At 40.9% G+C, this 27,795-nt stretch overlaps 1 protein-coding gene across 10 annotated transcripts in view; it reads right to left on the bottom strand.

The window, feature by feature from the left end:
- RASA3 (RAS p21 protein activator 3) overlaps positions 1 to 27,795 on the bottom strand; it is a 179,732-nt gene that overhangs the window by 31,487 nt on the left and 120,450 nt on the right. For all 10 annotated transcript variants that reach the window (XR_008746778.1, XR_008746777.1, XM_055801498.1 and 7 more), the window contains 3 exons: positions 27,029 to 27,105; positions 3,140 to 3,220; positions 315 to 387 (listed from right to left, as the gene is read on the bottom strand). Coding sequence is in view for 7 of the 10 variants with exons in the window: in XM_055801498.1 (XP_055657473.1) it covers positions 315 to 387; positions 3,140 to 3,220; positions 27,029 to 27,105 (231 nt within the window). In the remaining 3 variants the exon portion in view is untranslated. The remainder of the gene's footprint in view (positions 1 to 314; positions 388 to 3,139; positions 3,221 to 27,028; positions 27,106 to 27,795) is intronic.

Here is a 27,795-nt window from a genome sequence, read left to right as displayed (position 1 = left end):
GTTTTTGGTTTTTTTTTTTAAATCCCATTTTTAACTGTCCTTTTTCAAACCTCTTCTGGGGTGAGTAGAGATGAAGCATGAAGCCTGTTGCCCAAAAGAGCCCACCTTGAAGCTTCTCCTACAGAGCACCTGAGCTGAAGCAATATAGTGCTCCTTCAGCAGATAGCTAGTCTGATCCTGGGTACTTCTTCCCCCTGTACCATGCTTGAAACAGTCTTCAAAGACGACAACTGGCACAACATGGAGCAGGATGCTGTGCCAACAATCTACAGTATAGTATTTCAGCTTATCACCCGTTCCTTTGAAATACCAACCTCAAAATAAAACACTTCATCAAAATGTGGATTGTTGGTCTTCTTTTTAACTTTAGTCTTTTTGGCTTCTGATCTGAATTAAGGAAAGAAAAAAAAAGAAAAGGTAAGAAACAACGTTAGCAGAAGTGTGATCCTAGAACAGAGCCACTGAAGAACAAATAGTCATTCACTTGATTTATCTGTGTGGCTCCAGCATAGCAAGGCATACACACTCGCACACATTTAAGACAAGGATCCTCTGCGTGCCTATGTCTCTGAAGTGGCAGTAATCACAGTTTGTTATCCTCTCTTAAACACAAGTCCTTGAACCCTGATTCTGTCTCCTGCTTGATCCAGCAGAACCTTCTATCTGTACAAAGCAACTGGCAAGAACAGGGTTCCAAGCGGCAGCATTTGGAGGATGGTCTCAGTCTTGATGTGACTCAAAAATCTCTCATACCCTAAATGCACAGGAGGAGACAGGAAGACTAACATAGCTATTTCTGTGTTTTATATTTTATAATCCTGGCCTGAGGAATCAATGAATGCTTTTCAGTGGTGTTAAATGATCAAAAAGACCAGAATGATTTCCTCAGTAAGAATATTTTTATTGCTCTATTACCACCCTTTTCCATGCAGCCCCAACAGCACCTAGTTAGTGTTACGTTGGTGAATTACAATGAGCAGTACTAAGCACAAGCCTCTTCATCTGTACTGCTCTGTAGGACACAAGACATGGCAGCCCTCCTTCAAACCACCCACTGGGCAAATAGGCCTGACAAAGTTCAGCGCTGCCCATTCATCCTCTACGGCCAGTGCCATCTGCCTGTGCCTACCTTTTAGAATGCAGACATCTAACTGCTTGGTATTGGGCTAGAGCCAACCAAGGCACTTCTCAGAGGCCAGCCAACAAGCTGTTTGATGATTTTCAAATGTTACGAGCCTATGCTTGATTTGTTCTTGTTACCTACAAGTGAAAAGCTCAGTGTTGTCCTGTGTCACCAATCTTCCCCTACAGCTCTGCAGGCATAGATAAAACAGACACAGATGGAGAGGTGCATCAGCCATGTGGAAAACTGACCTACTAATCCTTTCATCCCAGAATCTATCCCTCATTTCTCATGCAGCAAAGCTGCTTAGATAGCTTGTAACCGCTTATATTAACCGGACAACTCTATGTATTCTTTTACAGAGGTCAAGTAAAGCTGGGTCTAATTCCCAGTGCTGCTACGGGCTTCCTCTGTGACCTGAACCGGCCAGTCCACCAAGTATACAATGTTTTCCCATCTGTAACACAGGCATAGAAACATTTTGGTTGGGAGGTCTGCTGGCTGTGTAAGTACAAATCACACAATAAACAGCAGCACATTTGTTAAAATGTTTATGCTTGGCATTGCATAAACGCAGCAGAATAAAGCAGCTTTCCTACTCTAAAAAGGGAGGCATTGAAAAATTCAGTGAGGAGAATGATGTACACATTAAGAACATCCCACTATTCCTAGGAGGAGCTGAGAGATAAGAGAGACTAATCGCCTCCAGAACATAGGGCAGATTGCCTATCCTGTCTCATCAGTCACACTTGCCAATCAACCTCTTTACTGATAAGCCCATCTGGGAGGGGACTGGGAAGCAGGATGTAGAACGGGAGGCGATTAAGGCAAGCACAATTATTGGGCAATTACAGAGCAGTGGATGGGAATAAGCTGCATGCTGCTTGCTGGAGATAGAAGGCAAGCCTTCTCCCCCCATCAAAAAACAGACAGGAGTAGGATGAGACTGTGCTCCTTATTCTGAAGCAAAATACATTATCAGTTGTCGTATACTATCCAGACCGGGGGGCGGAGGGAAGCAGACAAAGGTAAGTTTGGACATTCAAGAATACAAGGGTTAGTCAAAAAAAATCTTACAGTTTCAGTAATAGCCACTCAGTACTATCTGAAACGAGGCTTAAAACATCGAAGTGTACAACTCAAATACACAGCTCACTAACGGTGATAAGGCAGAACATGTCTAGACAAAGATGAACAGTAACAACCAGTCTCAAAGACTCCTCTGCATGCAAGATAAGTATTTGTCAAGAATACATCCTTACAATATTTCCAATAAATTGTTGTAAAACATTATGAATAAGTCATGCTACTAAATCTGATTCTTTGAGGTCACAGCGGAGCTGTTTTGTTTCTAACATGGCACAGACATAAAAGATGAATCTAGATAAGCAGAAACAAAACAGTGACCTCCAACAGCACAGGAAATTTTTCTAAGAGAACCGGAGCATTTAATCCCAAATTTAAACTGAAGAGTATTATGCAGAATCTCATTACTAAAACCTCATTCCAAATTTTATCCATGGTGTAATGTCCACATATATGAAATTATAGGACTAAGCCACCTAGGGCTTTCAATGTACACATTAAATTGCCACACCTTGAGAGTGAAAAGACTAAATATTCACATACAAACGTGCGTACTCTGCAAGATGTTGATGTATTCAGCTTTCTCTTTTGCCACTGCCCAAAATCAGGCAATAAATTTGCTCAAAACCTGGCCTCAAACTGTGAGGTGAGAAGATGCACAAATTAAGCCTAACCACAAACTACATACTCCAGCATATTAAAAATATTCAGTGATTATTCAGACCTCTACATAAATCAAAACTGAAACAAGCCTCTAATTACTTATTCTTGTATAATTCAGTAGTTCATACATGCACACACCAACACTTAGCATGTTCTAGTGGTGTCTGAATACTCCCATTCATCCATCTGAGAATGCAGATGTCTTATAAGCAAAGGAAACACAAACCATCCTTATAAAATGGAAGGTCTTGTATGTGCAGTACTTGCCTGGAGGGTCCTGCTAAGGTAACGGTGGCGTAGGGATCACATTGCCCGTTCACAATGGGCAGCCCTTGGCACTCTAAAACTCTAGAATAGAAGAGAATGCAGACAAACAAATCAATTAAATGGGAAAAAAACAGAGTGAAAATAAAAGTGGTGTATTTTCATCCTGTTCCCTTTCCATAATACTTTACGCTTGGGAATTGAAATGCCACTAAACACAAGCCTTTAATTTATACCTAAACTTGAAAACACATTTTGGTCTTAAATACTAACTTTAACAGGGTCAAAATACTGAGTCAAAAAAGTTACAGAGAACCCTTAACTCAAAGGATTCTTATTACACAAGTACAACAACTTAAGGTTCATGAAATAAGAGTCTGCTTTCAAGATAGGAGCTGTCAGCACTTTAAAATTTAAAAAAATTAAAAAAATAATTTTTTTTTTTAAAAAACTCAACAACAACAAAAAAATCCAACCAGGATTTATTTCTATAACAAATGATTAAAAAAATCCACACAGACAGATCCCAGCAGTAGTCAAGTATTTCTCAGAATCACATTCATGAAGGCCTCAGCGCTTCTGACAAAATTTGGCATGGGCTTATTTGTAAAGGTGAGTTAACTACAGACCAGGAGACAGTATGACACAGCCACCTTTCTCCATAAAACTTCTGAATAGCAAAATGGAAGAAATACACTCAGCAGATCTGCACTGAAGTCAAAGACACACTGAAGGCACAAAATAAAACACATTGGGGTTTGCTGCAAGCCATGGTGCAAAATCTGCCAATTCGCCCTTTGTTTCAACATCCCTTTGGAGAAAAAGAAAAAACTCAACACAACCCCAACAAACAGTGAAAAAGTGTTTATGTTTCGTAAGTTAAAACCTGCTGAGGAATTCAGCACCGATTGGAAACAAACACAGACAAGGCAGTTGCCAGGACTCTTCCCTCCTGAGACAAGTTCTGCTTCCATCATGTAAGCCTGTTGGGCTGATGTATTTATACAATCGTAACTGGAAAATTTCAGTGAAACAAGCTCTGAGGCTCTTTGGGCAGGTGAGTAGCACTATACTTGCAGTATGAAGTATCTTGCAAGCTTCTGGGTGCTATGAAATCAGCAAGAACAGTAATATCCATTTTACTGCTTACAGTGACAGCAACTTTGATACAAAAAAAAAAAATTAAAAAATTCGATAGAGAAAGAAATCAGTTAACAGACAGTGCTCCACCATTTTATCCACAAAGCAAGTTATTTGGTAACATACGATGTGAAGTTCAAATACAGTTTAACTACAGACTTATTACTTTGCATAAAGGGAGGAAAAAAATGAATATTCTGTACCAGTACCAGAATTGGTTTTGTACCAGGGGAGGTACAATCTAGAGAGGTTCACACAATCCTAGTAGTGCACAAAGATAGAATATCACACACAGACAGCTGAAGTGATATATCCACAGTTGGATTCTCATACCTATGATCCCACAGAATAAAGGCTAAGTAATTGGCTTAGTACAGACAGTCCCCAATAATGCACTCACTCACAAGCTTCTCATTTGCATAGTCCCTATATGCATGGAAAAGCAATCAGTTTATTAACCCAGATGACAACTCATTGCACATTCACTAACACTAGTGCAGAAGAGATTTATGTTCTGTATTCTGGATACTCAAGTGAAATCAGAGATCGAAAGCATAGAAAAAGCTAGGAAAAGTGTGGATTGCATTGGCACTGTGATGCTTCTATTTCTGGACTTCTATTCTTTCACTACAAGTTTACTTTCCACACAGATTTTAGAATTTAGAAGCCTCCCAGATGCCTAGTTTAGCAGGTATCTGGTATTGCAGGCTGCTACCATGCAAACAGCAAAATTCAAGCCATAAATGCTATCCCAGCACCAGCTGGAAATGCAAGTTGCAAGCTTCAGAAACCCTCAACATCAAGCAACACACTACATACGCAATTTAGTTGTCTGAACACATGCATCTAGTGCCATTTGAGATGATTTAACAGTTTCTTCCCCAGTCCCTTGCTGCTGCCTCAGAAACGCAGAAGGTACCCACAGGACATGTGTATTTGACAGCTGGAGGCCTCATAAATAGACTAGATGCCTATTTTCAAGCAGCTAATTCCTATTCCAAATTCACCCAACCTACCTTACAAAGAAGGTGTAGAATATGTTTTTTTGCATGTGTATTAATACAGGTATTCAAAATTGCAAGAAAAATGCTATTTTTTAAAATTTTTACAAGGCAGAGGAGAACGGAACACTTAAAAGGGGAACTTTACATTGTAGCCTTCTGGCAGAGCATCTAGAAGTACAGGAGGAAAAAACTGTAAGTACCAGCAGAAAGATTTTATGAAGAGGCAGGTCCAGCTTGATTTTCTTATAAGTAAAAGACAGACCACTTTCCTTCTATTGGTCTTTCCACTAATATGACCACATTCACAGCAGAAATATTTTGCCACTGAACTACAACATGACTGCTGGTAATTCTTCTAGTATCTTCTAGGATAGCAGATAGAACCTGGACACATTCCTGTCTGAGCAGAACAATTGTACACAAAGTGTCAGTGTCAGATCTCCCACCCCTTCCACTGCCTCCTTAAGGCAGCCTGGAAGTTCCTTAAAATGAAATAACTCAATGGCTTTATAGCAGTCAGCCAATTTTCTGCTGTTGACAAATGGCTTCCAAGCCAGCTCTCATCCATACAGGAAGAACTACGTGAAACTTAAACACAGAGAAAGCATGTTCAGAGGGAGCATGATTCCTGGTTTAATGAAAGCAGTTCTTTCAAGAATATGCAGACAATAGAAACTGATCCCAGGCAGCATGACCTACACTTGAGGGCATGCAGAGTTTATAAATCACTACACAATGAAGTCACAGATGAATCTGAATGATGGAGAGTGTGAAGTTATCCACACAATGAAAAATGCATACCCTAACTATAACATGCAACAATAGGATCTATTCTAATATTGCCACATAGAAGGCTTTTTCACATTCTTTGTGGATAGCCCTCTGTCGTTATCAAATAAACTGTCAGCAAAGTTAAAACGACAAACGGTATCAGTAGCTGGTCACAGAGAACACAACAATGTAAATCAGTGGGCACCTGCATCTTGCACAGGACATGTGGAGAACAGGATGACTCTAGTTGCTTGTGGCTCTCCCTGGCTTGGAAAACAGAAGTTATCCATTCATAAACAGCTTACAAAATCATGAATGGTGTGAAGAACATTTCCTCACAAAGTAAGAATTAAGGACCACATAATGAAATTACCAGACAGAAGGTTTAAAATAAACAAAAGGAAGTACTTATTCCACACAATGCATAACGGAATTGCAAAACAGTGCCATGCGATGTTGCGGAGGTCAAAAGAATACATGGATTCAAAGCAGGACTACAGAAACTCATTATAGGTTTGTAGGCAGCTATTAAAGCTTAACAGCCCAGAAGTCTCCTCCTGCTCAGGAAAGCCCAAACTGCTGATTTAGAAGGGTGTAACACTGGCACAATCATACCGTATTTGAAGTATCCCTCACCAGCAAATATCAGAAACCATACCAGGCTACACTAGATCGGCATTTAGCACAGTAGGGTAGTTTTTATATTCTCTGGGGAAAACAACAAAGACAAACAACAAAACACAAGAAAAAAACAAAATACACTGATGTTCTCAAGCAGTCACAGTGACTTAAGAGTAAGACATTTCTTTGTATGAAGTTAGAATAAGAAAAGCAAAAACAACCTTGAAAGAAACAAAATGTGGGAAAACAGGAAACAGACACCAACATAAAACTGTATCCCAGGCCTATCAGGTAATTTAAAAAGCAGTTATTGTTTAAGGATTCAGAGAAAGCAGGCAGAAGACTGAAGACTTAGGATTTTGAGGAAGGAAGACTGTCTGGAGAGAGGCTTATTCTGGTTTTTGTATCTAACTAAGCATTGTGGCGAGAGACAATAGAATTTAGCAAGGCACAGGTCTGGTCAGCTCGTGTTAGTATACCTTCATTAGCTGCAGGAACGGTAATCCTAGAGCTGCTTTCATTATGGCCATTTTCTTTAGTCATGGGAAAGTTGCTAGGTAAATTAACACTCCTCTCTCAACCTGGTACCAAAATACTGGCTTTAATTGGCAAGCAGGAAAAGAGCTAGAACAAAATGACAGCTACTCAGAGATGTGATAAAATGGAGCCTCAGTTCTGCCACATCGGTATCACATTATTAAGACTGACAGTTCATGTCTGGATTAGATAAAAAAATATAGGAAAAGAAATGTATAATAAAGGTATAATCTTGGGGGGGGGGGCGGGGGGCAGGAAGCATGCTGGGAAGTGGTGAATAAAGCCAGTAAAAACGAAATGCCTTTGCTATAATCATCCGCGGAATTAATTTAACATACGTGTAATTGGGGGGGGGGGGGGGGGGGGGGGTAGAGAGAGGAAAAAAAAAGAAGCCCAGGCAATTAAGATCATTCAAGAATTACAAGTCAACCCATCAGACCCCAGAGGAAAAATGTCTGGTGGCTGCCAGAATCTTTTCTGCTCAACTGGTAGTTGCTGATCATTAGCTGTCTCGAGCCCATCTGGGGCAGGGCGAGCCATCTCTCCCAGCCAGCCTGGCTGGGTTGGGCTAAGGTTAGCGCAGGGTCATATGAGAAAACTCTCAATGCAGCTGCCTCGCTATATTTTGCTTGTGGTTTATAAAATTAACAGGTTTCAAGGAACAAGACATTTCAGTTTTCAATGTGGTTCATGACCAAACCTTCACAAGAGTAAATTAGCTATGGAAAATTCCCAGAGGGTAAAAGAAAACCTCAAACCCAAACACACCGTGAGCATACCTTCTTGCCTTTAAATTACATGACTACAGAAGTTGAGAGGGAGGCAGAGGGAGAAGGTTTTGAAAAAATGAAAATATTTTTCAGCAAAGACTAAGCAGCTTACATCTGACAGCGCAGGCATTCCCTCTGTCTCTGGGTTGCCTACCGAGAGCTGTAGGCTGTAGTCTCTGAGACAGCCCCTACACAATTGTACTCAAAATCAGGCTTAACGCAGGCAAGCAACACCAGGATGGATCCAAGCCTGTGGGCGTTCCGCTCCCCTTCCTTGGAATTGCAAAATTATTTACAAATTATGGGCGTTCTGATTAGTTCAGGATGCACATGTCATTGGCATCCTTGTGCACCAGAATGGACAACCAGTGTGAAAACAGGCACAGAGAAAAGAAACCAGAGGGACACAGCTGTTCTTTAAACACGCATCCATATTTACAGCTCTTCCAGACTAAATCACTTCCAGTGTACCTAGTCAGGCTCAGATCTTCTCCCAGTTTCAATCTAGGGTGGGGAACAGCACAATGTTCCCATCCTCTTTTCTCAAATCAGACTTTTCTCACTGTGACTCCTCAATAGAAACTAAATACATCTTTTTTTTCTACACAATCTTGCTTTCTTCCACTGTACATAACCCATGTATTTTAATTGTTTTCACATACATACTGGGTTCCTGGGATCAAGCTTAATGCTTCGCAAGTTTACTGATGTATCTTATTAATCTTCTATTCCCAGCCTCCACTTGTTCCATCTCTTTCATTTATCTTGAGGCTTTGTCCCACCTCATATGCATAGTTTTTGGCCATGCTCAGGTTCTTCTCTGCGTCATTTCAAAGGCAAGAGACTTCCTCCTCCTTGCTTGCTTTAGTGATCTAATTATTACTTGAACACTCAGTACTTTGTGTGGTAAGCCAGAACAGACAGAGAAGTATCAACTTGAAAGCAAACTTTGTGGCTCATTTGTCAGAACTGTCATCAAAACAACGCATTTTTGGCTTATGCTAAGTACTTGTTTGGTAAGGTACATTCCCTAGTGTTGCGTATGTGATTTACTTTCTAAAGTCTCTCTGGATCACTGTTTTTTGGTTTTTCTGTAGGTTTGTGGTTGTTTTGTGGGTTTTTTTTTGATTGACTATAGGGTCACCTTGTAACCTGCTCTTCCAGGGTTAACAGAGCACCTCTGAATAGTCTCCCTTTGTCAATGGGCTTCTCAGGGCACATAAAATAGGCTATTAATCTTTAACATAATAGAGAAGTCCAGTCTTTTGGTCCAACCTGACAGTAAAGAAGTGCCATTTCTCCTTTCCTTGCCACCTTCACTTCTTGAATGTCCTTTTCTTTCAGTGCAGCCTTGCATCACAATCCAAGCTCATTACTCGTTCCCAGTGGTTTAAGAGAAACTTTGAGGTAATGCTGCATGATGGACTTCCATGGGTACCTTGGTCAACCTCACATCTGTGCTAGCACATGGTAGCTGCTCTCTAGTGAACTGACTTCTGTCTTCCACTGCAGGCAGGAACTGTTCCCAAGCTTACTCCCCTGGTCTGTATGTGACCAAGACCTTGCTAAACCAGTCATATTCATATGTTTTAGAGGGGCTTTGCCTGGATGTATCTGCATCCACCGCTACTAAGCACATAGGCACTAAGTCAAGCTCAGCAATTCTCCGATTCATAAATTTCTGGAGGCCAGGAGAGTGTTACAACCGTATGACTGATCTCATAATTCTTCATCTCCTACTGGACACACTCAGAGACAGCATCCTGGGTTTTGGTCTGATCAAATGTTACATCTGAACTGCTATTAGTGCACCTTCAGACAAACCTTGTACTTCCTCTTCACTTCCACAATGTAATCTACTAGATCTTCATTCAGAATGTAACATAAACCCACAACCCACTTTTCGCCAAGAAGCTGACCAAGTGGCCTATTTCTCCTGGAATAAGGCAAAAATGTTCACAGTTTACTCAGTCCTGGTTTTAAATTACACTCTGCCTCCACTGTCAAAAATACTAAAATAATTATGTCCTAATCTCCTCAGAATTTCTTTACCAACCCATACTCTGACTCTGTCTTGCCCCAGTCCCCAGGGAATAAGGAAGCTAGTAATACTGCAAGCATATATTGAGTCAAGCCCTTGTCCTCAGAATGAACAAGTGAAGCCAAAGGATCATGCCCAGTCCCAGTAAGTGAACTCTAGTAAAAGCAGATTTCAAAAGTACCTATTCCTTGACTTTTGAAAGTGATCTACTTGTACCAAAACAAAGTTTCCTACTATTCTTCTCACCTGCATGCTTTTTGTACTGGGAGCAGACCAGTTTCCTCTGAGAGCAGTTCTAACACACTGGGAATTGTCCACAGTGACGTGCCCTGGTTCACCTTCATCTTATGTCCCACTCGGACATAAAATATTACAGCAGTGTAGTGTCTGGTGATCACTGACCACGCCTGGTATAATGAATCAGGGAAAGGAAAGGATGGAACAATGTGCAAGTAGATATAGCCGTACTGAACAAAATAAATCAATGCTTCATTTATCATCATGATTTTTCAAGTATTTCCCCACTACCTTTTTTCATCTCTCCAGGAAACCTGACACTAGGCCTTATCCAATCCTCAGCCACACTGCTGCTCTCCAATCTATCCTTCCATCTCTTCTACTGCCCCTCCAGGAAAACCACTCTCCTTTAGGAACTCCAGCAGTACCCTAACCTCTTTGCACGATATGCTACTCCTTTTGGGTTTGGGGTTTTTGGGTGTTTTTTTGGTGTTGGTGGTGGTTTTTTTGTGAGCAGGCATGTTCTGGCTTACAAAAAGAAAACCCTTGCCACCCCCTTAACCTCTGAAAGGCTTAATACTTAACTGGAGTTACTTCTCCCCCCCTTCACATGACATTTCCCTTTACCACAAAGATCCATGGCACTGACCGAAATCCTGCCTCATTCAAACAAATGTCACAACTTCACCTGGGACCAGCATTTCATGCAATGTGTATCCCCTTAAAATAAAGGCTGTACAGTATTTGGTGCTGAAACATTTATATACAAGGTACATTACATGCTCAAAACCACCCCCATTCTGGCTTCTGAAATCTGGATAGAGCTTATGCAGATCAGACAAACAGGCTGTGCAGGCAACTATTCTGATTTTTCTCTTTAAAGTACCCTCCAAAGCCTCCACACCAAAAGCGCAACAGAAACCTTGAAACTCTTGAGATTACAGCTGCAACCTCACGTAAGTACTGCCTTTTCTTGCTCACTCCCAGTTAAGTTCAGAATACTTGCACTCCAGCAAAATATTTAAATATGTTCTTAAACTCACACTACCCTGAACATAGGTTCCTTCCTGAGCTGACCTACATCAGTTCTTGCAGCCTCACGCAGCACCCAGATTAGCTTTTGGTCTTAACTGGAAAGCTCTGTATGTGCAACGTTGCTGTCACGCACACAATTCTTAACACAAGGCTGTTAATGGTGATTTCCTTCAGACAGAGCAGAGGAAGAGGAATTGAATGTTCATGTTTGAGTTTGAGCAACAATTTCTTTCCCAGATATTTACTGAAGGTATTTTATAGCAAAACAGGAACAACTATTCATACAAAGCCAACCACTAATTAGTTGTAGAAAACAAACAAACGCTAATGACCACAGCCCCTGCTTCTCCAATCTAAATCAAATAATATTAGAGGTATAACAGTAAAACTACAGACAATGCAAAAAGTGTTTCATTAAATGTAAGGAAGAAACACTGTCAATACATACACATCCCTGAAACCACTATCGCTTCAAATAAACTGCAAAATTTTCTCATGTCAGTATACATCTAAACATTTCTTACTTAAGTATCACATGGACTTTTTTCTGCTATTAATACAAAAGCTGTCCTCCATGCTACAGTTCAAAACATCCAATTTGCTTCTCAATATCAGCTCTAGAAAGACTTTTTAAAACACACATTTACAGTGTGCCATCTGTATTATGTACTAAATAAAGAGAACAGACTAAAAAGTGGGTGTCAGCCATCCTGTTCTCAAAGGACAAGGAATTAATCCATTAGCAGTTAAGCCAGTTTACGAGTCAATTACAGAAGAGTTGCAAGCTTCCTAAAAGCCACTTCAGAAAGTTTTTAGTTAGGTTAATATAAAAAATAGTTAAAATATCTTCTGTGACAGTGCCCTGAGGCCTTGAATAGTGACACAAGCTTGCTAAATTTTGAACTGCACTGATTTAATGACTATTACTGGCACTGACATCATCATTTCTTCCTGCCTTGATCTCAAGCTTGCAACCCCAGTTATTAACAGGGAGCGATAACTGAATGACGGGAGAGTAAAGAGAAAGGGTAAGTAAGGGGATGGAGTTATTTCTAGCGCACTGATTTTCAGAGAAGGCAGAAGACACAAATACAAATTGCAGAAAAGCAAGAAGCATGTAAAAATTGCAAGGGAGTAGCAACACAAAAGAAGAGGTACAGTCAGGAAAGGGTATGTTTGCTTAGTGGGAGTACTGTACTGGCTTTTGTAGGGAAAGTGAAGAAACTTGAATTTGATGTTGTATGGCAGGAAGCCAAGGAATGGGTCAACAACATACCAAGGCAGCTGCAGAAGCATTCCTGTTAAAGCAGTGTGGTGAGGCATGCAAGAGGAGTGAAGCACAAAATGACAACAATTACAATATGCAGCAAACAATTAGAGCCTAGACAGCAGCTTTAGCTGAGCTGACTGTGGCCTACAGCAATATTAAATGGAAGCAGTGAGATACCGTCTGCACAGGCAGATAAGGAAAGAAAAGAAGACCAAAGACCAAAAGGCAGCAGCATGGGAGTCAGACACAGAAAGGCTGTTACGGCAGGACGCCAGCCTGTGACACAAATATCACCCATGTTCTTTTATTTTGCTTGGAAACACAGGTCAGTCTCCAGAAGACGCACAGTGTGCTTTATGGGATATACAGGGCTTATGGAAAACAAAATGCAACAATCTCTGACTTGAGGCCTGTCCAAGTTTAACCCGCTCCCAGGACAGAGCTGCCTGCACACAATACAATCCCTCCTCTTCAGGCAGTGCCTGCACATCACTGTATACATGCATGAGCACATAAGCAAACAAAATAGGCTGCATGAGCACGTCCTGACTTCTCCCCTCTGCCAGCCAGAGAGGGCCACAAGCATCTACAACTGTCAGTAGATTGATAGCCATATGACAAGAAGGATGACAGCATGAGGAAGCTAGTTTTGGAATGTCTGAAATTCATCCCAAAGACTGAGCGTGATACTTGGCATGGCAAAAGTTACCACGAAATCACCCAAAGGAAAAGCTTTTGAGCCTACTGGCAGGGAACTGATTATGAAGTAAGTACAAGGTAAGAGAGGAAGAGACTAAAAGCAGAAGTTTTAAAGAACTTAATAGAGAGGAGGAAATAAGGCACCCTGGAGGGGAGTGGGGTGTGGGTATTCAACTATAAGAAATAAAACAGCAAAACAGAAGCAGCATGTCTTACCTAGGGGTTTCCTACGTACCTGGTGAGTAAGAGTTTCCTCCCAAGTGCTGAGTATAGCCAAGGCAAACAACTATCCCAGGCTGGCCATAGATTGCAATATTTTAAATAAAAAATCGGACATGCTGGTAAGCGACCTGAACAGACAGACATCTGTAACAACTGGGAGAACATGAAGTACAGCAGATTGGAGGAAAGCATCTAAACCTCATGCTACAACATACTTGAACCACAGGGCACAATAAACCAGAACTCTTGGGCCAAGGGAATGCATCAGCAGAGAGTCTGGATCAAATCTCAACAACTTCTGGGTGATGGGGGCGCACACAGGAAGGGAAGGCAAGGGAATGACATGGTTTAGTAAGAGCTTTGGCACCACAGAATGAAAACTCAGCCAGCTTCTTCTCACCCCTACCCAGTCTAAGTATAATGATTTCTCTACTAAATAAATCCTTGAAGACTCTTTCACATAGATTCTCACATCATATATTCAATTAGATACATTATAGTAGCAAATTTACCTTTCTAAATGAAAAAAAACCACCAAACAAAAATAAACCACCAAAAAAATAGGTCATATTTTAAAAAGAAGTAATTATATATATATATAAAACGACCAAAAGTGCCTTCAACCACTACATGGAGGCTACAACCTTGTGCATTGGGCATGCCTTGGCACACCTGAGGTAGGTGGAACTTTTAATGCTTTAAAAACACAACTTGAAACAACTCAGAACAACTTTTGGTTTATGTGAATAATCAGATGATCTGGGATCTTGATTAACAAAACATTATTAAAGGGCAGTGATCTTTCCTACACATGTGGTACTTTCATTAAGGAAAACAAATTAAGCTGATTCATCACCCCTACTGAAACCTGATGGCAGTTAAGTTGACAACTGAGTCCCAAAGTAACACTGATGCACTGATTTCATTTTGATAAGAGAACTGGGCTACGGTTGCAAAAATTGTGTCACAGTTAACATAAAAATGCCCTCCAACTAGAATTCAAGAAGTAATATTCCTAACTTGATGCTGTCTAGATTTACATAACTAAAAAGATGTTAACATATTTCACTGTGGTTACAGATAATGCAGTAGCCAAGCAGGGGAAGTTAAAAAAGAATTACAAAAAATCCCATAGTATGATACTATGTCATACATAGTATGGCATTTAACAGCAAAATCAAGGCATAGCCTCATAAACTATTTTTTATTAAAAAACTAAGTACACAAATGTTCAATCCAAATCAGCATTCAGATACACCAACCTTGTGAAAGGCAGGAAGCAGAACTGTGGAGTCTTCTTTAGTTAACCAAACAGCAACATACAGATCAGGCTTGTTAAGTTTCATCTTCCCAAATTTTTTACACTGAGACAGAGCAAGCTACTCATTTCAAGAAGCACAAACATAGGCATCAAAAAGCATATTTTGTAATACACTTTTCCATGAAATTAACTGAAAAATCCTCCCCAATGTCTCTGACTTGGCAAGAGGAGATACCAAACAGGATTCATAAACCATTAATTCAAAAAACAGCTGCCACAGGATGGTGACTTGCCCACTTTGAATCATTCCTCTGGCCCTACAAGGCCACTTACCTCATTGTGACACTTGATTATGCTAAAATTACTGAAGTGCGGACTGAAACATCTCACATGTAAGTCGATACCTGTTCAGCTTTTCAGAGCTAGTGTAACACTTTCATCCATCAATTGCTCTCCTTTCTTCTTATCAGTACTGGGCATACTCTTATGACTATTGGTGCCCTTGGCTCCTGCTGTAGTCTTTCCCTTAGAAGTTCCAGCAGAGAAAGAGACCATCTCTCTTGGAGACATGCTACAGTGTTCCATGCCTAGAGAGGATCGCACTGAGAATGTAACACAGAAATTGCAGGAAGGATGTTTTGGGGCCATACTGTGGGAACACCAAAAAAAGTGGGTCCTGCAGACAAAACCTTCCATTAGCTGTGAAACCTTCTTAACAAAGCATCATCCTCTGCCACAGCACAACTGTGAAGCACCAGATTCCTAAGACTCTCCACAATTTTTAAGACCTTAGGAAAATAGCCAGCTGGAATGAACCTGCTTGATGCTTTCTCCTCTAAAAACATACCGACATAATGTCTTATAGGTAGTGTTTCAGAAAAAAAACCCACAACAAAACATTACATGATTTAGGCTTTTCTGAGTGATGGTCTACTACTGAGTCATCACAGAGCAATACCCAGAAGGTGCCTGGACAGGAAGGCACAGACTTTTAATGGAAGACAAAATACCTTAACCAGCTGGATGGGATAAAGCACCAGGTGAGATTTCCTGCACAATAACAACACATCAGAATGGTAAACCTAGTACCCTACCAGGAGCAAAGCATTACACATATTGTGAACAGTTTCTGCTGGCACACTGTCCCATCTTACTTTCCACCCTGAAAGGTCAGTCATGTCCTAGGTTCAGCTAAAACCTATCAAACCCATCTAAAGGTGGCTCTGCTTTAGAAAGTGGTGGTTAAGCACTAAGATACCTGGTGATGAAAAACAATGCAAAGTAAGCACTCTTTAAAAAAAGTTTTTAGTGTCTTGTCACTTTAGATCTTCTTAGAGAAAAACAAGATGCAAATCAGGGCATGGTCAGGTAGGCATTCTGGTATAACCAGACGTAATTAGTAGCCCACACCAGCTTTGTAATTCCAGTTATTGCACAAACAGTTTATACTTGCATTAAGTTTCTCCTTTTATTTTGGGACCAAAAGGGATCATTGGGATGACAGTCTGGCCTCTTTCAAGACAGTAATGAAAGCTCTCACCTAGTCAAGTTGTGCAACGAGTTCATGATGTCTACTGCACCGCCAGAGCACCTTCTTGAAAGAAATCAAGGCTTAACTCAAAGGATTCACAATGATCAAAACATCTTTACAGTGTTCTACAGAAAGCTGTTCACTGATTAATGATCGTGACTCCAATTAAAAAACCAACCAAACAAAAAACCCCCGTGTTACTACTTGTTTCCCACTAGATTAGTCTTTACCTTCTAACCATTGAGTATCACTGTAGTAAGAATAAGTAACCATACAATCAGAAGGACTCTTTGAATACCGTGCATAGTGTGGTTTCATCACTTTTAAGTTTTTCTTGCACAAATGAAACGCTTGCTTACTGTCAGACACACTTACTAGCTCTTCAATTCTTCCTGTAGCTCTTCTATGACCCCTTTTGAGTTTAACAGCATCCTTTTTAGCCTGGTGTCCTAAAGATACAGGCTTATAGAAAATGCTTTCTGTCTACATCTGGCCATCTATCTCCCACTGAACATTTTTTTGAATCAGTTGGTGATTTCCACAAAATTTTAAAAAGTGGTAGAGATCTCGAAAGATAATCCAGTTCCACGAATTTTGTTAAATCCAATGGCTGTGTAGAGAAGAAAGCACCACTGGATGCCCCCATGAAGGAAAGGGCAGTTCAGCAATTCTCTGTAGCCTTTGACTCTGCAGTACATGAACAGCAAGTCAGCTGTTGCACTGTGCCACCTCTTACCAACATGACATTTAAGGTGGCGGGGCGGGAAACGGGACAATTCGGCAATGACTGCCAAACAACTAAAAGGGTAACACCATATGCAGCCACAGTACATCTGCAGCTGTACACAATCTAGCTGAATTCTTGCTTCTGTTTGAAGCCTGTATGAAATTATTACAAAACCATCAGCTTGGAAGCAAGTCAACTGTAAAATGAATTAAAATTAATTGCAGACACTACTGCTTCCAAAAGCACAGCCTCCTTGCCAATTTCTGTGCTTGTTAGAATGATATCTTGCATTTTCTTTCAAAATATTTCCCTCTTCTCTTTGTATTTGACAGAACAAAATGATTAATGGAGGAACTAGCAAACTACCTTGTACAGCAGAAAGGAAAACAGTGGGACAGTGAAAATGACTGATCTCAAAGTGTTATTAAATTAAAAATGTATATTAAAAGACTTTAAATCTTTCCCACTCACAAGTGCTTTGTATGTTACAATACATAACACAGATGAAATATTTCACAATCAACTCTTACTGCCAGAAAATGGCATCGAAGTCAAAGGTTTTACACCAAGAAGGTAGGGTATGGTGTACAGTAGACATCAAGTGATTTTAGCACTGCGGACTCTGGGAAGAACTCAGTCATAGTACATAACCAGTTGCACTCACAGTACGATAATATACCCAGAAACATGAACATGATTTCTAGCTCATCTGGATGGAGCAGGGAAAGAGATACTTTCTCATTATTGCCACATTGCACCGTCAGACTTCTTGCATTAACTTCCTCTCAACAAATAGTTCTGTGAACAATGGAGTTAGTGAAGGGTGTTTCCTATGCCTTGCGTACCACATCTTCACTCTCATACTTGTAAAAAAGCCCCCACTTAACACCTGGGGCCTCACGCCTTCCTCTTTACCCACCAGCTTCCCCTATTCCTATCATTCCCTCATGTCCCCTGTTCTACTACCTAGGTATCACCTTGGCAATTGTTGCTCTTGGAGCAATAGATAAAAATCTTGCAGAGAAAAGTGTCATTTATTAAGCTGTGTCCCATCACATTGCTCCTTTAGAAGCTTCACCTACATTGGTTTTGGATAGTGCCTGCCACAGAAGCTGCAGGAATTCCAGCAGTCATTCAGAATGAAACAGTATATATATTTATCTTTGTATTATGCTAAATACCATGTACTTCAAAGAGCCTTTTGATACAGGTCATGTTGCAAGACAGCTAACTAATTCTTCCTAGGGCCCTACCTCAAACATAATGGAACTGCTCCAGCTGATCACCATTAAAGGACATCAGTGAAGTAAAACCTGCAGACATTTGGGGTACTGTCAGCATATCCAAGGTGCTAACAATTCAGAGTTCTCAAAATCCATGCATCTCTTACAAATAGGGATACTACAGGAATGCTCTCTAATGCCCCCAAACCACCCTAACATGGTAACCTCAAGCACATTTAGAAGTTAAAAGTCATTTATCAAAAGGATCTATGCTTGAATAACTTGCCTCCATTTATAATCCCAGGCTATGTTTGCTCTGTGTAAAACAGGAAGTACCCTCACATTATTTAAACAACTTACTGTTGAAACAGACTGGCTCAGAACAGTTACAGTCCAGTCTTGAGTTACAAATTCAGTTTTTATATATATACCAGAAGGTTGTGTGACGACAATTCAATCTCAAAATGGTGAGCACTTGAAAACATGTTCTGCTGGAAGTCAACCGTCAAAGGGTTTAATTGAAGAAGTTGCTCTTGATTAGGGTTACCGACAAGAAGATTCTTGTTGGTGATTTGAGTAAACAAAGAATTTCACAAACAGAGAAGAAATGAAGAAACACTGACTACAAAACCAAACAAGGGTGAAACTGAAACTTCATTTAGTGGGAAATCTGACAGCAGGAGGAGAGAATATTTATAGAAATGGGGAGGTTTGATGGAGAGTGAGCAATTTAAACTTTATTTAGGCTGAAAAACAGTAAACAGAAGTTTTGGTGGGAATGGAGAAGCAAAGGAGAGAGAACCATGTAGATGGCAGGCAGTGTTACCTCAATGCAACCAGAGCTGGAGGAAGGAAAAAAACCTGATGCACTATGCTAAAGCCTTGGACAGATACACATATCCATCCCTTCTCTCTTCCCCTCCCTACTCCTCAAAACCTGCAATATTGCAGCATTACATGATAAAAATATCAGATACTATGTGATTTAATCTCTGAGCAATTTTCCCCCACCAGCTTGTTATGAAACACATACAAGATTAAAAGCACAACCAAGATGCAATCCTGTAGGAAAACGCACAGCTTGATGCAGGGTATGTTCTCCAGAGAAAGGAGGTTGTGACATATTTTAATGGACGTATGAGTTTATTGAAAATGAAGCCTTGAAACCACTTTATGCCCTCATTAGCATTCCTTACCAGAGGCAAACAAAAGTCAATTTTTTTCAAAATACTGTGAGGTGATGTGATTGATGTATATGTTAAACTGGCCTGCTTGTAGTCAGCAATACCAATTTTTTTTCCCCTGATTCAGCTTGTATTTCAGACAGGAAAATAAGCTTCATTTGACCCTGAAGCGAGTTCAAAGCTGGCTGTATGCTGTGTGTCTCTGCAACAGAGCAGAAACTTCTCTAATACAACACATAAATGTATGTTCTCTAAACCTGGAAACAGCAAATCCAAGAGGCAGAGTGGCTCAGGGACCCATTTTCAATGCAGGCAAAGAGCACTGAGAGCTGTAACACCACAGGAAGCACACCCGCTGCCAGCTTTGGCCTCAGGCTACTTCCAAATTCAACAGGAGCTGCAGCCTTGCACCAGGCCAACATATCATAAGGAGCCCGAGACTGAGTGCTGCTGTCTCACATAGTAACAACATAGCGTCATCAGATGCACACTGCCTCCATGAGGGAGTACCTCCTGGTTCCTGCTGACTTTTTTGCAGAACACCACCTCTAATTTCCAAGAGGAAAATGCAGTATAGCACACCACACTCAAGAGAGAAGTAAACCCTGCTCTGCACTACCGACAAGTAACCACAGTCCACCCAATACCACCAACACCACCTATTAAAGAAAACTAGAATACTGTAAGCAATTAAAGAAAGTCCATCAAGCTAATGGGTCCCAGTGTTTTCTGCATTAAAATGGAATTCAGAAAAAAATACATCACAAAACAGCACAGAAAAGCATCACCTAAAACTTTGCTGGCTACCCCTCCTGCACTCCCACTTCCCACTTGTATCAGCATCAGAGACAGAGTCATGGCAGAAAACTGGCAAAATCTGGTCTTCAGCATCATAGATACAATATAGCCACACATTTCCAAGTTATCTTTTTAATCCAACCCTTTAGACAGTTCCTTTATCTGTTCCTGGGATCTGATGAAGATAGCTATCTGCAGAAAAGTAAACTAGCTGCAATGTAAACAAGAAAAACAGGAAACAAGCTAATTAGTAAAAGAAAATCTTCAGATGACTCAAAGATGATGCCTGTACGTTTTAGTTTTACACAAAAGCATTTAAATATATTCCACGATTGAAGAATCAGCTGCACCCCTGTAGTTTTTCAAAGTGTCTCCAAATGCAATCACAGGTGACCACCAAACCTTCATCAGACAAGATGGGATCATGTTTTCCTCCTGCTCATATATTAGGATGCAGCCTGCTGATCCACAAGCAGGAATGGCCATTACCTCAGCCCTTCCGACTAGACGTGATACAGCTGGCTTTGCCCTTCATGACCTGTGGCCAGAAAGATGCAAGAGGCTGACCCTCTATATTTTTCAAAATGGAGCATCATTTACCTTCTTAGAAATATCACGTTGTGTAAGAGAATTTTAAACTTACATAAAGTCTGACCGATTTAGGCCAATGGTTGCCAACCTGCGAGCAATGTGCTGCCCACGCCACTTTCCAGCAAAGTTCACGGACAAGGGAATTCAAATCTATAATACGAGCAATGAGAGAGAAGGTCAGATACTGCCCACTGCATGCTCTGTGCTCCATTCACATGGCACAGAAGTCTGGGGAACCGTCACCAAGTCCCAGCACTCCCACCCCTATGAAGTGACCTTCTGCTTTACCCACACTTAACAAATGACACCTTCCACCTTACTCCCTCTTCAGAATGGCTTTTAAAGCTCTTCTGTGCCCACAGGTCAGTCACTGTTCTTCTAGTGACCCCTGAAGTGTTTATCTTAGGGATGTCATATCTACTTATTGTTTCCTTTCCTGCTTGCTCTTGTGAACAGCCCATTTAACTTTGTTCCACATGGTCAGAATACATCTTGCAGAGCTCTCATGACAGACGATATTTAAGTTTAATTCATAAACTAATGCAGAGCAGGCACACCTCCCACACCAGAGCTACAAATGCTTCGTTTATCAAATAAAATTTTAGCATTACTAATGTATTTGTAGACTAATGAATTGCTTACAGGGAACCTGTGTTGCTACATATGAAAGACAGCAGTGGCCACTAAAGCACATACATTACTATTTAGCTGGGGGGTGGAGGGATGGTGGTGGTGAAGAATAAAAGGGCCAGGGGGAAGGGGGAGCTCTCCAAAGCAGATGTTTCCAAGCTTTTTTAAACCTAAGAGGCAAGACATAAGACAACACTTGAAGAGGCAGCTGGGGACACTGAATAAATACAGACGTTTAAATGTGACTAATTACATACACATACTGGAATTCTCGAAGGAAAACCAGGGAGCCAGGCTCCCAGCTCACACTAACTTTCAACAGGAGTTCACTGGTCTGTTCCTTCAGGCATGCTGGAAGTCAGATGTCATCTTGCTAAATACAGAACACTGCTTCTAAATGTTGCCTCTGGTAGCTTAACTGTGGTGAAGCCTACAGATTTCTCCAAAGCTATCTGCAGGAGCCCTCCTCTTCATTGAATAAATACAAATGCATGTATCTACTGATCCGAGCTTACGTTGCTCTGCAAGATGAGACACAGACCAGCCCAGAGTCCTTAAAGCCTCTGGGGAACCACCTTTCTGTGCTAAACACAAATGTGCTGCACAGCATCTGCTCTAAGGATGGTGAGGAAAGGTTTACAAAAGGTCTAGGGGTCGTTTCTGAGTACTTCTGTTGTGAAGCAGGAAGGATATCTGCATATGGAAAGTGGTGGCTCAGAAAAAAATTTAGGGACAAGCATGTGCCATTGTTTTTCAGATATAATCACAGAATACAGGTACACACTCGCCATTCATGACTCAGTTCAAACACTTCAACCTGGCACAGCTTCAGAAAGAGTATCTTTCCCTTGTCACTGCTGCTCATTTTCCTTCCTCTGCATTACAGAGAAAGAGTAGTGCAGTTTCTAGGATGCACAGGATTAAGGCCTGGTTCAGCTTGAAAAACATGAGGGGAAAAAAATAAAAATACACCACTGCTCAAGCAGCTGCCAGGAGCCATGTGTCAGCACAAAGGGGTGGGTATGGACATAAGCAGCAGGAAGCTTGGAAGTCTTGAGCACTTCTTTCCATGGCCTTAGTACCTTAAAATGTTCATAAAAGTACAGACAGTTTTCTGGCAGGTGACAAATCACTTGATAAACAAGAGATTTACAGCCAGTGGAAGGTGAGGCCAGATGTTGATAGCCACAATAAGCAGCAGCTGGCTGTGCAGAGGGCCAGGAAGGTGACTGTAAAGAGCATGGAGGAAGACAACATGAGATCTTTTGTGAGTGAGGGACAGAGAGGGGAGAAGCCCAAACCTACCGAATTAAGACTTAGTTTTTCCCAGCACTCAAGATGACTCACTATACGGCACAACAGTAGTTAGCACGAACACAGTTACATGAAGGTATCGGGCTGCAAAATTCATATATGTTGTCTTCCATCTGACAAGCACTTGGGCAAAGGTCTGTGCACAGCAGGCTGTAGGTCTGCTCTCTGTATGACATGAACATAAGACACATCAAGAGCCCGCATCCTGAGTCCTGTAACAGGGACACGAGAGACTTACAGACAGCCAGCTGACAACTGTGTCTGAGGCAGTCACTTGGATCATCAGGTTTCGCAGCAGTTCCACAGAAGGAGCCTGCAAGTAGCAAAGTGTTCCCAGAAGAACTGTGCAAAAGTGAGGACTGTGGCTCTTACAGAGGCTAACAGAGAGATACAGGTCTGAGTGTGGTATCTACACACTGTCCCCCCTGGCCAGGGGACACAAGAAATCTGAGTGTGGTATCTGCATCTGTACTGTCAATGTAACATCTAAATCCACTAATGCTTCCCCTTATAACCTCTTTTACAGAGATTCAGTCCAAGAAATTGTGCTGTAGCAGCCGGCACAGACTAAGGCCTTTGAAGGGCTATGATGAAGCACAACAGGTTAGTAGTTGAGGGCTAAATGAAAGTATTGAATGCTTCCTAAGGAGAAGCTATTAGGTAACAGTTTTTAAACTGATTTTTTTGCTTCCTCTGCAGAGGCTAAGGAAGCTCACATACCTTTTGCATTTTAAAATAATCTACTACTAAACGTCCAAGAGCTCAGCACTTAAAAATTATAATTTGCCCTTCCATTTAGATGAATTTTCCCATCCACCTGTCCAGCTAACTGCTCACAATGTGCTCCAGGAGACTGCAGGCTGGCTCAGCAAGGTCCCAGCTGCTTTTGAGGCTTTCCAGAATGCAGAGGTGGCAGCAATGCGAACAGTCTCAGAGGGCATACTGGTGAAGATCTGTGGGTAAGCTTGCAAGAAAACTAGTCTTTATTCATATCCTGGATAGGTAAAAAAGTTTCCAAATTAGACCTAGTCTTCACCCAGCCATACATGTCTTTGAAAACAAGCACTATTCTGGGGCTTAAAAAAGCATGCGCCTCTAAGGTATTTTTTAAACAGCTGCTCACTGGAAGCAGCTTTTGTTCTCCTTGCAGACCCAAAATGTTTAAACTATTATATCTATGAGACTATTTGCAGGGTAGTGTTTTTATTTGCAGCTAAAAGTTCCATTTTAAAAAAAATGAGGGTTTTTTTTTAACTTAAAAAAAGGAAGGCAAGTAAGTTCACAAGACAAGCATTAGATTCATGATGAAGCTATTCTAGGTTCTTGCTCATGGTTTTACAGCCTCATCTTACTTGCTCACTGCAACAACTTCACGAGCCATCCCATAGCAAAAATCAGTTATCTTCACAAAACTCAGTTGGAAGCTCATTGCCCTAATACACCCATCCCTGCTTTTCACTCATGTACTACCTATAACAAAGGTTCTGCCTCCCCTGCCTTTGCTGCTCTTACCACTGGCAAGTTCTGGCTACACAGACACTTAGTGGTTTAGTAATTGCTTAATTGCCACACTCTTCTCTTAGATACCTAAGCACTAGAACCAAACTACCTATGAACAAACCTGAATGACATTTCAGATCATGTGGAAAAAAGTTAAGAGCCGCAGTTTGCTGTATACCTTCCTAAAGCAAACACTGCGGCATGCCGAAAATGCTGGACTACATTCTGAAGTACTTCCCCCCTGCCTCTGACGTAGCCATTCCCCTTTTTCTTCATCATTCCCTTTTTCTTTCTCATTAGACACACTGCCATGAAAACCTGCACCAATAAAACTACATACTCTAGAAACATTTTTATTTCCCAATTCCCTTATCTAAACTGCTAAGCTCTACTCTCACTTACCACTCAAATAACAAATAGCTGTGGAATCTAGCCAGAGCCAAACAGAGTGTTCAGGTCAGCTACAGAACAGAATATGATAATCAACAAGATCACTTCAACAGACAAAAGGTTGTTTGGGCTCTGATTTCAAGTTTTGTTTCTAAGAGCCAAGATCTAAATCAAGATAAACTCTGAACATTATGGTTCAGTGGTTAAACCCTCAGGATTTTCCTAAGCATTTCAGCTAATACATTCTATTTACTGAGCAATACCTTGCAATTCACAGTTACAGAATGCTTCATCTAAGTATTTTCTCTGCATTGTAGAAAGTGAACGGAATAATCTTCAAATCAAGGCCGTATAGACAAAAATTTGAATAAAGATTTAAAACCTGTCTGACCAAATGAATAGAAAGGTAGAAAAACATGCTGCATGCTGCCATACTGTTAAAGTTGTCATTGCCTTACTGCTTTTCATGAAGCAAGAAGCTGCATGCATTACATTTTAAGAAGGACCTTTTCAGACACCCATTTCTAGCATTTCACTAATTTCACTGAAAAATCCCTTAGTACTATACTGTTACCAGGTCTCATTTAACTGAAGAGAAAACCTTTCAAAGAAAGCTGGTTTTGACACGGCATACTCTCGCAGAACAAAACAAAGCGAGGTAAATGCTTCTGAAGGTCCTTCAGTATACTACCTAACTATTCAAAACAGACCACAGCCAGAGTGGAAGGATGTTCTAGTAAATCTGTGTTTGCAGAGTCCCAGACGACACAGGGTCTTAACCCACTATTAGGGTTTGGGAGATATGGACAGAGAGGCCTTTGTGGCTGTATCACCTCACTAAGGAGTGCACTACACACTTCCAGAAAGGCCAAAGCGAAAAAAAACCCCAAAACTTGTACTCAGGACAACTGTGCTCCCTTTCCCTCTCTAAAGACAGTATCCTCCAGGCCTGCTCCAAGGACAGTCCAAGCTTAGTGATAAGCCCACTGTCCCGTGTGCCCCACACACATACTCTCACACAACAGAGATACAGTGGAGTAGAAAGACAAGAAACTGCCTTTTCCCCATTTTCTATTTCACCCCCTCCTGCAAAGCCCTAGGACCTATAGCAATACAAACAACACTTCAACGAAAGATGCCAGTCTACAGCTTGGTAGATGCAGGCAGGTCTCTGGTTTCTCAGAATGCGTGTGATCATCATCACTCAGTCATACTCAAATTACACAATGGGAAATGACACAACGAGAGTCCTCAGGTAGTAGTTAAAGGAAGGCTGGGCCCTCCAGGTGGTGCACAGCTATACTGACATAAGCAACTTTTGTTCTGAAAGAGGTACAGCTGTGTTCAGTGGCACTGCGGCCTGGTTAATAAGTTCACTGGAGCTCAGAGCCTACATGGCAGCTTCCACCAGACTATCCCTTTATTCATTCTGCCTCATCACAGCAGACTGCAGAGAGAAACGTTTCAAATGTACCTACTCACAGAGCTCTGGTAGGGCCTGGATGGCTAGAGGGGATATGCACAGGCATGCAAGATCACATACCCCAGCAGATCCTGCTATCTACAGCGTGCCTAGAAGGATGGAGGTTAACCACGTGGCTCACCTGCATTTATTAAGAGGTCCTAGATGTAAAGACTACTATGACAGTTTATTAACAAAGCCTTAGCAAAGGCAGTAACAAAACAACGTCAAATACTAGTCTGAAAAGAGGACTGGTCAGAACTTTCCTAGAGAGCATTTTTTTCAATTGACACAACTGCCAGATAGCTAGAAGTGTATGATGCCAACACTCCAATTTTGACAGCTCTTCTGCAAGACAGAGAATACAAAGCAGATTCCTGACAGAAGCCAATCAGTTCTGCCACTGTGGTGTAGTCAGAGAGCAATGGCCTTCCAGACTCCTCAGAGGAAGGCGAAATCTTAAGTCCCACCTGAGTCCTGCAGCTCCTAGGTTTCAATTCGTTTCAGTGAGATTGGATGGCCGATTCTGAGACTGCTTTAATAACTGATGGCAGACTTCTGTTAAGTCAGCTCTGTAACACTGTCACCAGACAAGTTGTGCTACAAATCTGCTTAGCTGGTAAGGTCCTTAAAGCAAATCAGAAGACATCCTTTGATGTCTTTTTAGTATTTATTCCATGACTAAATTGGATAAGTGATTTATTAACATTTAAGACTATTAGGAAGAAAATTATGTAGATTATGTGGAGAGAGTGAGAAGAGAAAATGAAAAGATCTCACATCCTATAAATTCATAAGGATATCACTGATTAAGAACTTTCCATGTCCAATCAATGTTTTGATTCCTCCAACTATTTTTAAATGAATGAAGCACTGCACACTACCTGTAATCAGTGTTTTTCTCATAACTCTGCAGTTACATTTCAAATCCTACCGTGTTGCAAGCTTATGGCAGACGACACCAGTGTCTGTTATGACTTCACTCAGTCTCAGCTCGAGGTGGACCTTTCCCTGAAACACACCAAAGACACCATATGAAAAGTTAGTTTTATGTATAGCCAGCCACACCATTCCAACTTAAAACAAAGCAAGTCAGTTAATGCAAGTAATACCAGGAGGTGTTTAAAGATTAATAGCTGTATTGCCAAGGTATTTCAACTGCCAGAGAATCCAGATTAGTAGCCATTTCACTAACTTCCAGTGCATAATTCCCATCATTATCACATCTATGTATGTTTTACTAATTAAGGGATATGGAGTGTCTGTGGTCTGACACAAAAATATTCTGTTGGAGCTTTATCTATATTTAGCATTTTAAATATTAAGCAAAGATCTGCAACACAGTCACTGAAAAGAAATCACAGCAGTGTGTTATAAATGAACACCTACATGTTTTAAACATTAGAAAAATAAAAATTATAAAATAAACTGAGACAAGTATCAGTAAAACTATATTAGTCAGCTAAAAAAAAGTTCAACCATGTCGCTAGCATTCATAGCATCTACTACTACACAGCCTTCAACTCTTCACCCTTCACATTAACTCTATTATGACTCGGTCCAAGATGTTATGCTCGAATAAGCCAAGAAAATACTGCAATCGTCTATTAACTCTATTACATTTTGAAATGTGAGCATCCACTCCCACCGGCAAAAACTCAGCACCTTACAGTATATATATAGTAAATGCAAAATACATTT

This window comes from Falco peregrinus, chromosome 4, assembly GCF_023634155.1.
Source record: "Falco peregrinus isolate bFalPer1 chromosome 4, bFalPer1.pri, whole genome shotgun sequence".
Classification (NCBI taxonomy): domain Eukaryota; kingdom Metazoa; phylum Chordata; class Aves; order Falconiformes; family Falconidae; genus Falco; species Falco peregrinus.
This window is presented reverse-complemented; position numbering and strand designations above follow the sequence as displayed.